The sequence below is a fragment of the Ostrinia furnacalis genome, unplaced genomic scaffold, assembly GCF_004193835.3.
Source record: "Ostrinia furnacalis isolate ACB-3 unplaced genomic scaffold, ASM419383v2 OfSCF7657, whole genome shotgun sequence".
NCBI classification, from domain to species: domain Eukaryota; kingdom Metazoa; phylum Arthropoda; class Insecta; order Lepidoptera; family Crambidae; genus Ostrinia; species Ostrinia furnacalis.
In genome coordinates this window covers 227650-240289 of record NW_021137896.1, presented here as the reverse complement: position 1 = coordinate 240289, position 12640 = coordinate 227650, and the positions used below count along the sequence as shown (strand labels likewise).

At 33.7% G+C, this 12640-nt stretch overlaps 1 protein-coding gene across 1 annotated transcript in view; it reads left to right on the top strand.

Moving 5' to 3' along the window:
* Positions 1–284: 284 nt before the first annotated feature.
* Positions 285–12640, top strand: part of LOC114365833 (alpha-1,3-mannosyl-glycoprotein 4-beta-N-acetylglucosaminyltransferase A) — a 34653-nt gene continuing 22297 nt past the window's right edge. Inside the window, exon 1 of the mRNA XM_028322515.1 lies at positions 285–412. Within this exon, the coding sequence (XP_028178316.1) occupies positions 286–412 (127 nt within the window). The 5' untranslated portion in view covers position 285. The remainder of the gene's footprint in view (positions 413–12640) is intronic.

The following is a 12640-nucleotide window of genomic DNA, read 5'->3' as shown; positions in this document are numbered from 1 at the left end:
TACGTACAATCTTTCATTTAGAAATGTTGTTCAGGACAAATTACGCTGCCCTCCCATAAAATTTTCTGGAATTTGAAACTTAAGTATTCCAGATTTGTTCCTTTGATTTTGTGACACTAATTCCTTTATAGAAGGATTTTATTTGCGGCTAAGTTCCGCTGCACTTCCAAAAATCCAATTTTGGAATATATTTCCTGGAATTATTATGTAATTAAATATACTAAAGGATCCCAGGACTTTCTTTTGAATGCGATACTAATCGGTTGGTATTATTTCAGAAGCACGATGGGCCACGCCGCGGTCGGGGTGAGCCGCGCGCTGGCGAGCTGCGCGTACGCACCGCGCAAGAAGTTCTACTTGTTGCTGCTGGGAGCGTTCGCGTTATCAGTCATAGTCCTCGGCTCCTTTACTTGTAAGTAATAGTCATAGGATTTTCAGCTTTAACACCCCAAATTACGATCTATTTCAACACCTTCAAGAAGATGCTGCGGCCAGCTGAAGGAGAAATGCTTCAGAATTTTCCTATCATTTTCTAGATATTTTAGTAATTTTCTTCAACACCTGCCAGAAGAATGGAGAGCAGAATTGCAGTTTGCAGCATGCAGAATGGAGACTTTATAACAGGAGTTACTGCGTCTGAGTACACCACTTCGGGAATGTTTTCTTTTGTGTTTTATTTGTGTTAGGACCACCGGAGCGCAACGCATCGTGTTTTATGCTTCGAGTTCGAGATTAATTCAATTTTGTCGTCAAAAACTTTTTCTGTAGCAATTATTACATTGTCTACATTACAATAGGTGGAGTATCTAACTCAGCAGCAGAAGTAGAATTATCCTTTGTTAAATTCATATCTCATTAAATCAGCGTTCATGTTTTTTATGAAAGAAAGTAGGATGCTTAAAATATACAGGGTGTGAGGTAAATGGGTATATGAGCCGACACTAGCCCATGTTAACATGGGCATATAAATGGAATGGTGAAGTCAGAAAATTGATATCTTCATTTTAATTATTTTAATTTTCATACAAATCGGATTTTATAAAATTTATTTTGTAAATGGTAACATGGGCTAGTGTCGGCTCATATACCCATTTACCTAACACCCTGTAATGTATGTTTATTTTTTTTCTTAAAATATTTTAAATTTAGTCTCACATAAATTCAACCTGTTATAATAAAATAATCAGTTTCCTAATTATTCAATGAGCCGTAAAAGTTTTGGTTGAAAGTTAATTATTATAGACGTTTACGCGACTTATAAATGTTATAAAAATATTTTCCATAGTAATTATTTCACTAACTCAGCGGGGATATTCCTGAGTAATTTTACTAACTTAGCGGGACTTATTTTTTATTATTAAAACACGATACAATTGTTACTTAGATGTTTAATAAAATTTTCCCTTACATTGAGTATTTGGTTCAAATTATAGAACTTCAAAATTGATACCAAACTTACTGTCAATCATTAAAGAACAGCAATATAGTCAAAAATTAAAATAATTTACTAATTATAAACAAATTAATAAAAAGATATCTGTCCATTTAACGCCTACTGGCTACACATTTACGAAAATTGGAGATGGTTTTATAACTGAAAACCCGCTGCCCCAACAAAAGAGAAAAAAAATCCGAATGTAACAATAGGTTCCGTATCTCAAAGGGGCAACAAGTGGCGGTGTATCTCGCGTGCTTTAACAGGTGTCAGACTGAACAGCTGATTGCTTCAGGGTTATAACGAAGTAATTGGTTTGACACTTCGGTTGAGTTCACGTTTTATCACAATGTAACAATATTAACGCGGTTTTTGCCTCTAATTGTTAATAATCATGAGAACGCAGCATGCTCTTGTTCAGTTTTATCTGTTGAATTTATCCATAGTGGAAAAATAATGACGTCTAGAAAAACATATTTACCTATTACTAAATAATACGAAATCAGATGTTCGAATCAATATCAGATAGAAAAATTCAATATGTTTATACCTTTTAAATTATTACCTTTTAAATCCATAAAAATGGTAAAGAATGGACAAACTCATTTTTACTGAAAACAGATTACAAGGAACAAGCAACCATCCATGAATTTACGGCCTAAATTATTGAAAGAAACTGACCGTAAAAACGGCTATTTTCATTTCTGAACAAAAGACTATAAAAACACCTTAAGCACCTGTTGTGGATTTTAAAGCAGCTTTATCACACCAACGAGTCATTTAATTACAAATTAAATTCCCATTCAATTATTAAGTCTATAAAATTTTAATTGCAATTGATTAATCGTAGAAAACTCAATGTAAAGATTTTTACTACCGATGGATGATAACCCTATAAATGTTCTGTGGTGTATCTATGTGCCTATTGAGGTTAACGTTAGTTGATAGATTTACAAGTCGGTTTTAAACACACAAACACGTCATTAATTAAACCTCTCAGCTATTAACGCAAAAAACATCGGTTCAAATGCCTACGTAACGTACGTAAATGCAACGTTTCCATGAACGTAAATCTAAAACGTGTATCTAAACGTCGAAAGAGACTCGCTGTAAAGACTGCTATTTCGTGTCAAATTATAGACACAAACAATAAACCTAACTGCAAGTAATTTCAACAAAGCAAGGGACTTTCCTTCACTGAATGTCTGAATACGCCCATAATTGTAAGCGCTCGTACAAATTAGGTGCGCATAATGTATCCTTTGACGACGGGAAGACGTCCTGACCATCTATTACTGGAAAATTGTGTTACAGATCGTTGTAACATGTAACTTTATGCATTAATCATTATAAATAATACTGGCACGAATTGACCACTTACGTGGAAAAAATTCTTAAGCTGGACCTAGAAATGGTAATATCCACTTCAGTCATTCAAATCGCACGAAAGTTCTATACCACACTGCAATTTTAATCACGGTGGTGTTTTTAAGTCTGATTCGGTGTCTATTATCGAAATATGATTAATGTCCTTATATTGAAAACCTTTTGATGGTTTATGTTCATTGGTTATTGGAAGAATATGCCTTCACGTACCAATAAGGTAAAAGGTACTTTTATCCATCGCTGGGATTAGTTATGATCACTTATGGTACTTTACATCGCAGGGAAATTTTCCCACGCTACATTATAACTAAGCTATCACTAAGCTTCTAAGTCTAAGCCTTTGTGTATGCGGTAGTGATTTCTCAAGTCTCTCACTACATTTATGTTACGGGCCAAGTAAAGTAGTTGTCAAGAGAAACTTAAGTCTAGCTAATGTAAAGTTAAGCTGTGTCTCGCAACTCATGCTAGACATCATGTTTATGGTTTATCGATTTCTTCATCCAGAATGCACGGCTTAGTGAATAATTTATAGAATTAGAGCTGCACATAGATGTTTGCGTTTTACATTATGCGAGGGTTTATTGTTTTAGTTAATGGCGTACTAATGGAAAATATTGATAGTTTAAAAGATATTAAATTCCTAAAGAGTCGTTTTTAGGGTTCCGTAGTCCTGACAAGGAACCCTTATAGTTTCGATATGTCTGTCTGTCTGTCAGTCCGAGGTTTTGCTTGGAAAGTATTGGCACTAGAGAGCTGTAATTTTGTGGAGGTATGTATATTAATCACGCTGACAAAACGGTCAATTTCTTTTTTCATCTTGTACCCCATTGTGTGGGATATAGTTGGATAGGTCTTTAAAAATGGCTTAGGGGTTTCTAAAGCCCGTTTTCACCATCAATCCCTAATTTTTAAGTGACCCATATGAAAACAAAATTCGTGTAAATGTGTTACCATAGCTGCATAGGGGTCACTTTTTTCCACTATTTTTCCATTTGGGGATCTGTTTGCAAATTATTAAAGTTTAAAGTGCCCGCCCCCCTCTAAAAACTAAACTGTTGGCTTGAAAAATCTGGAAAAATTCGTAATAATTCTGCTTTTCATAAACTTTCAAGGAAAACTATAACGGTTAAGATACATCTGTTAGTCATTTGACTCATGTATTTTAAAATTTCTTAACCAGTTCTTTAGAAGAAAATATGAGAAGTGACTTTAGATGAAGTATTTGCTTGCTTCTGAAATATATTGTGATAACGACGGACAACTACGGAACCCTACACAGCGCGTGGCACGACACGCACTTGGCCAATTTTTAATATTAGATTTTTGCATTTCCGACTTATGTCCAACTCCACCGATCGTAACAAAACTAGATTGTAATAAAGTCCACGACAATGGTTCTGTGATTGACTTTACTCTAATTGAAACAAACATCTATAACGTCTTTGATCTAAAATTCAACCCCTCTATTCCCTACACAAATGACAGACTGTTTCTTTGCATAACGAATTGACTGATGCACGTAGATTTACGTCGACTGTGACATAAAGTATGCAGTCGCGTGTCAACTGCTACGAGCGGGTTCCCACGGGCGTTGAAGATGTTGCGATGTCCCCAGTAGTGCGGAGCCGAGCTGACTCGGTGACACAGAAACATATGCTTTTTCCACAATGTCTTTGACATCAAATTTCCCCGCATTGTTTCCGAAGCTTGAGATATCGCACGGTGTGATTAAATTTTGAAAAACGTTCGAAAATACTTAGGAAATGCAAACAATAAATAAACAAGGATATCAAATTACACGTCAAAAAGCTTTTGTTAAAATATTTTGTCGCGCTCAATTTATCTATTACTCGCACCGTATTATTAAACTGTCATTAGGTCATTGTGTATAATGTATTCCACCTCCTATCACGTCACGCCGTCTATTAGTATTCTATAATCACTTTTAACTACTTCCAGTAACTTCACAGTAAAATCTTTTATGATAGTGGGAAACTCAGTTAAACTTGAATTCTCATGTTAAACTAGCGATGTCGGCCATAAGGAATTCTGCTTTTGGCATAGTTATTTACCGATTGATTGACGGTATTGCAACGTGACGATGTTGGTACCAATGCAATACATCAATCCCAATCTGACTTACGGTGGGATTTTCCTGTTGATATTAACTAAGTTTGGCAGAGTATGGTAAATAGCTGAAAGGGAAAAAATATAGAGCTAATAGTTTTAAATTATTAATGTAGGTACAAACGGAAATGGTTTCTAAAGGACCCGTACTTAACACAAATACGAGTACTCGTGTGTAGTTAATAATATCCACCTATTTTGACAATACTAAACAATTTGGAGTATATTCGTGTCCATTATGTGTATTTTATGCTCTACTGAACAGGAACCGCAACATTATTTGCAACTAGGTTTCGCTCGTGGCTCTAAATGTGAGGGAATGACGAAAGCACCAAACAAATTTCATGCTTTTTACTTTACGTTTTCCTTTTTAACATTGTTTTAAAAGAAAATCCGAACCAAAATAGACTGAAATGTGTAAGGGGGTAGAAGTTTGGAAAAAGTCACATGGAAGGGGGTTTTTCACAATAAGCAAGCATTGCTTTACCTTTTGAAGGTCATACTTACGTACTTGCTTCAGACTTTTCAAAAGTGAACCCGTAGAAATGAATGAACAATGAAAAAGTTTAACCATTGGTCAAGTTTCTATAAAACTGTGGCGCGAGATGTTTAGCGACCCTTTATTTTTTGTTTGCTTTTTATAGCTAGCAACATTTGACTTACAAGCTTTTCCTTGAAGAAAATCTCAATTCCGACTCATAGGCACCTTGTATCGGACTTGAGATTGTTTTAGGAGTAGTAGGGAGGGACATGTAATTAATTTAAATCGATTAACACCCGAATCCAAAACCTGATTATCGTTTATGTAGAGTTCATCTATATTAATATAGTATTGCTCCGTTAATTTGCTAATTAAGTTTTTTTTAAATAAAATTGATATTTAATATCGACCCGTTCAATCGGACGCATCGGTCCATTTTTACAATTTTATTAAATTATTCTAATCACGTTTTTCTGTACATATTTCATCTCAAATTATAAATTAAAAGTATATTACAATCATGCGAGCATAAACAAAACCGAACCAAAATAGATAGAAAAGTGTGAGACGACTTCGAAAGGGTAGAAGTTTGGAAAAAGTCACATTAGGTGGGGGGGATTTCACAATAAGCATTGTTTTAGCTCTTGAAGGTCATACTTTTAAAAAGTGAACCCGTAGAAATGAATAAACAATGAAAAAATTTAACCATTGGGCAAGAAGTTTTTATAGAACTGTGGCGCAAGTTGTTTCGCGACCCTTTATTTTTGTTTGCTTTTTATAGCTTTAATGAAATAACATTTGACGTGCAAGCTTTTTCTTGAGTAAGTACTCATAGGCTTCTTGTATCGGACTTGTGATATTTTTTAAAATTCCAAATTTAGTAGGAATTTAATTAATTTAATCGATTAATTATCAAATTCAAAACATTATTAATCATTTACATAAATATGATCTTTATTCATATTGCTGCACTAATTCGGCGATTTTATAAAATTTAAATTTAATATCGACTCGTCCAATCGATTATTCCATTCTTACAATTTTATTAAATGCATCGAGCAACGTTTTTCTTTAAATATTTCATTACAAAATATAAATGGGACAATATTATTTGATCCTCTAAAAACTAATTGATCTTTTTTGTATGTGCACTTTTAAAAATAAATGATGTTTTTTATAAATTTATCTTTATATTAATTATTGGGTCTATATTAGTTGATCTACGGATAAATTATGAATGATCTTCATTAAAGGTAACATACTATTTATGTTTAACATACTCTTTTAATATTTGGTAAACAAAAATAATATTTGATCCTCTTTTTTAGTTATTGATCTTTAATTTTGTTAATTTGATGATTTTTATATCAAGTTGCCTTTTAATATCGATCACCTAATAAATACATTTCGATCTATGTATAACTTAACTTTAAAATATATTTGATCTAACAAAAAATATTATTGGTTAATATTTTTAATTAAAAAATATCTTTTAATTTACGCGGTACTTTGTGGTTGAGTGACAATCGTCCGGGTCGATTAGACACGATAAAATCACTAAACGATATTTGTTTACTTTAAGTTCGACTTCGGGTCGTAAGGACCTGATAAGTTTTTTTTTCCAAATATTTACTGTGTTTGACGAAACAATTGCAAAACAATATTTATCTTTCGTTCTACTGAAAAGACCGAATACATCCATCCCACACCAACGCATCCAGCACGTAAGGTCAATTCGACCCGATAACGCAGTGTGAACGTGTTAAGTATGCTTTTTTAAAAAAAAAAATCTTTGAACATCAAGTGCCTTTAAATAGTTACCATCCTTTGACTACAACTTAATAAAAATAAGTATCATAACATAATTATTTTGAAGATTATTTGATATAGACAAAAAATAATTTATACAAATCGAATTATTTAAAAAAGTATCACAATTTTGAATATTTGGTGCTCATTTCTTTTATTTTTGAGGACCAACAAGTAACGATCAGATATAATTTTTACATCTCAAATTTTTTTTGCGTAGTTCAAAAGAGGTTAAAATATAGATCGATTTCATTTATTTTATGTCTCAAAGAAAGAGGATCAATCATTAAAATAGATGACCATTTAGATTTTTTTATTTGCCGTTTTTGCTAATTTAAAAAGATCATTTAAATACATGCCAATATAAATTAAGTAGATTACAATTTACAATACGCTTTTTTAAATACCATGATCGAGAATAAAATATAGCAAATTTCTAAAAGTCATTGTTCAATTAAATTCTAATCAAGTTTATACATAAACTATACCGTCAAGATGAAAACTGTGAACAATGTCTTAAATGTTATATCGTAGAATACCAAATAATCTTTCAAACATACATACACATACGTAGTTAAAACGTTGGTCAATTTTTATAAATATTATAAATGCGGTATAAGTCTTACGTAACAATTGTTATGAAAACCGGAACGAAGAAAAACGAAGCATCACGGGAATGCAAGCGACACATTAATTGCGTTATTTTATGGCTGCAGGAAGCTGCTTTAATAGAATATTACTTAAACAAAGGACACGAAAGTGCCTCCGGAAGGAAGTGCAGTTAAGTACATGAGACACTATTAAAACCAGGACCGTATCTGAGGCTCTACTGCTCTGGAGGTTTCCGGCTACTGGGAACGCAATTAACTGGGGCCGCGGGCCTAGACGCTGAATCTATAAAAAATATATATTTTTCTTCCAGCGACTAGGACCACTCATAGATAATTAAAAAAAATATATTATTCAAGCCAACAGTACAGTACAATACAGTACTAAAATTTGGAAACCATTACCATTTGGAGGAAAAAAAAAATATTTTTTACAGATTGGGACCGCGGTCCTAGTTAATTGCGGTCCCAGTCGCCGGAAACCTGCTCTGCACCACAATACAATCTATTACCTACAACTATCTGTCTCACGCATAGAGATTGCTTGCATCGTAGTAATCAGAGAAACCAAATTATTATAGAGAATCAGATCCTGTGTCGGACAGGTAATAACCACAGGACTCCTGTAATTAAAGCTATCGATACTGCAATTAATGTAGATTGCTGGTAGCGAAGCTATTAAATGCACACTAAACTGTGCTAGTAATACCATTGCGAATTTGCCCAAATTCAGTTTCAATATTAAACCGCCCCATAGACGGAATATTTGTGAAATACGCAGATTGAAATAACGCTCACAAATTTTGAAATTCAAATTATAGCGTTAGTTCCTCAGACCAACAAATATTTTGATTAATTGGCGTGAGCCAGTCAAATTATATTATTCAACATACCTGGTAGTTTGATCTCTACCCAAATCTTATTAAAGGCTCTACACTGAGGTTGAATTAGTTGTAATCCTCTTTGAGATGGAGACAAAGGAAAAGTCTCCCCACATGTTTGAGTTGGTAAAAATATATTTATGTTTTAGCCCCTGCGTAGTGTGGATTCCATTTCGCCAAAGAAAGACTACTCCTATAGTGCATCCATATACATATACTCGGATTCCTTGTAATACTTTGGATATCTTATGGCATTTTTATAACAGTATCAGTATAGATTATGTAGTATAATCAGTATAGTTTAAGAATAACGCGGAACGTATTAATATTAAGCATATACACATAATAAGCCTTAGAACTTATAAAATATTATTATCATAGTCTAGGTGAATTTGATATCATCACAACAGTTATTATAGAGAAGCATTTTGTATGCACTTAACAAGATTGAACATGTTAAATAAATACTATATTATTCGTAGTTCGTGTACCTACACACTCCCCGAACCGGTAGATTTAGCGCAGTCAAAGCTGTCTCCGACAAACACGACGTTGTCAAAGGAACGGTCCTTGATATGATTTTAACACATAGGTGCATTACTCGTATAATAGGGGAGCATAGGGCACCGCAATCAATTTGCAGCGTACGGTCGGTACACCGCAAATTCACTGGAACATGTCCCCGTTTGTTGGTCCGTTTCATCAGCCAGATACCTAAATATACATGTTGAAATTCCGATGCGGTGAAGTTTGAGTAGACATAGTAAAATACCTTGTACAGTCAGCGTCAAATAGTTCATAACACTTAGGCCCAGAACAGACGGTGAAACGCAATTGCAACGGAACTGCAACTTTCTGATGATTCTGATGAATGAAACTGAAACTGAAAGTTTCAAACTGGTCGCGTCATGTGTGGTCTCTGAACGGACGCTAAGGCAGAAACTTAGATGCATCTCAAAAGTAACTAGCAGTTGCAGTTTCGTTGCAGTTGCGTTTCACCGTCTGTTCTGGGCCTTAGTCCTAGCTTATAAGTTCGTAATACATACGTCTTTGTTACAATTGAAATAAGGTTGTGTTGTCAACTTTTTGCCACTTTGTTTGTCGCGAACTATTAGACGCTGACTGTACAGTGACCATAACTTCAGTTCAGATTAAAGTCACATTTTTCTGTAAAATCACCACTTTCACAACTTAGTATGAAATTGCACTTAAGAACTAAACTTAGACCAGACATATTAATAATTATGTATTTTGATTTCGAGCACTGACCTAGCCCAAAAGTTAGGTATAGTAGAGGTTACATGACGTCTGTGGTCTTTTAGGCAAGCAATTAAACGGTGTATGTATCAAGTTCAGGACACAAACCGCAAACCAGCTGCGCGTTTACAGCAAATTATAATATGTCAATCTAATCATCTATTGCTGTGTGGTCTATACATTATGTGTAACTGGACATCAAAGGCTCTTTGTCCAAACGCTAGCTCTGATTAATTGTACCTAATACAGAGTTGTAACATATTCTAATTAGTTAACCACATGCTAGCAATGTTTGCTCTGTTATTGTGAAACGATCAGGTAATGCAGCAATTGAAAGGATCCAATCCAGGACACTAAAATCGTCACTTTTTATCTAGAGTCGACTAACAGGGTTTTAACAGGAAAATGTACTGCGTGTAGTGCCTATTATTAAATTTTGTTGGCGTTCATGTGAAGCATCTTCGTTAAAAGCCTTTTAGTTTTTTAAATCGAGTTCAATTTGCGCGTATGTTACGCTAAAAGGTTTTATATTGCCTAAAATAGTTTGCAGCGTTTATTATGCTCAAACTAATTGACCCTTTGACAGTTGAGCGTAAGTCTGATAGATCAATTTATGCAAAATTCAATTGCAACTAAGTGAGTTTTTTAAATGGCCGTGGGGCAAGATGAGGGAGAATCTCAGACCATCTATGATCTGAGGGGAGAATGATGACCAGGCCCTCTACTCTAATAGATTCATTTTGTGTACCTACATGAAACAAAAGTGTAGCTCAGGAAATATTTAATATTGCCTTTTTTTTTAAATCTTACTTTTAATAACGTTCAGCAAAAAGTTAATGTATCAAAGAGAACGGTGATGCTGGTCGTCGAAAGGCTTCTATTTTTTATGTACGAGGCTACGAGCACAAGTTAATTTTTTTTTCAAAGAATTCCTCTTTCAAAAAAATATCCGTAGGTAGTAAGTGTACCCTTCCAACACCTGTTAGGTTTATGATTTAAGTAGTTATATGCAGTATACTTACTTATAGTATTCATATCCGACATTTAATAGTAGAGTAACACGCCATACGAAAGCTATAGCATAAAAACATTTTCCGCTATCTGAAGGAGATGCAATGGAATATTGTTAACGCATTACTACCTAAACGGCTACATTAGTGGAAGTGCTTCTAAACTGAGTCTGTCAGGTTTACAATAACGTCTAAAGGGACTCATCATCGTTAACTCAATATTTATATCTGAGTTCAGAATTCTTATGTACTAGTTTGAACTTACAATATTGCGCCGCCTAGCTGTAACTACAAATTCATTGGAAAATTTAACAAGATTTATCTCTGTTTGTGTACGAACTGAAAGTTATCTTTTACGTAACATGAATCTTTGCTTGTTACATAACTGCAAGTACAAAATGGAATAAAATTCAATAACATATTGCTTCCGTACACAATAATATTATTATTACGCAATTCGAGGAATACCAGCAAATCTGCTGAATTCAAAGTAAATTCAATTTTGTTGACACAAATGTTTCATGACGTAACGAATATTGCGACGAATTATCAGGCAATTAATTATATCTCAAAAGTATCAAAATTAAATAATTTTTAGCGAGCCAATTATATGTCATTAGAAGCAAATGGCAAAGGTTGATATTTAAGCCGTCTCAATATTTTGGGTATTCATTCGAACCCTTTATGAAAGCATTGTTCTTGATAGTCTTATTACATTCAATGAAGGATATTAGGTATTTTTCATCTATTTAGTACCTACGACGCAATTGTACATAATAAACCAAAGTGTTTTCAGGATCGATATAATTTCAGCAAATATTTATTACTTTTCAGATAATAGAAGAAACAGTTAATTACTTCTACATGTATATTAAAATACTGGATCAAATTGACTGTAATTCTAGATAAACACAGTAAACAAAATAACTGAATCTAGAATCACTTTAATATTTGACGCCTCTCGACAAACACCGAAATAGCTTCGAATTTTGGCGATATTGAATATTTTACACGTTAGCCTTATTCGTGCATGCTTCCAATAAATTCAATTCCATATTGGTTTGGATGCTGCCAAATTTTCAAAATAGAAATGTTTACAATACATTTTTAGTTTCCGTTTTTAGGTGTCACTCGATTCTTACAATTAAGATATAAATGTTATATGTAGGTTACCTACCTACACGTCATACATAAATCTAATAACCTTACTAACTCGAGTATTAGTTATAACTAGTCTCTTTCATAAAATAAAGCTCGGCGTTTGAAATCTTAATAAAAGTGGCATTAAAAGTCCAAAACTTTGATGATAAGTCTTTCTTTTCAGACTTAGGCTCGGTTGCACCATCTTACTTTGACTTTAACAAACGTCAAAAATCTGTCAAATTCCATACAAAAAACACCGGTTAACGCTATAGTTACGGTCAAAGTTAGGTGGTGCAACTAAGCCTTAAACTTAACTGGTCAAACTTAAAAATGCCAGATCTTTTACTATAAAATTAGCACAATACAAAGGTACAATAGCCTTAAAACTTTTATGAAACACCGTTTTAACTATTAACATCAACACTGCGAAGAATCAATCTTTAAAGAAGTTGTAGTTAAGTTCCAGCCGATCAATTTATTATCAAGAAATACAAAGCATAAGA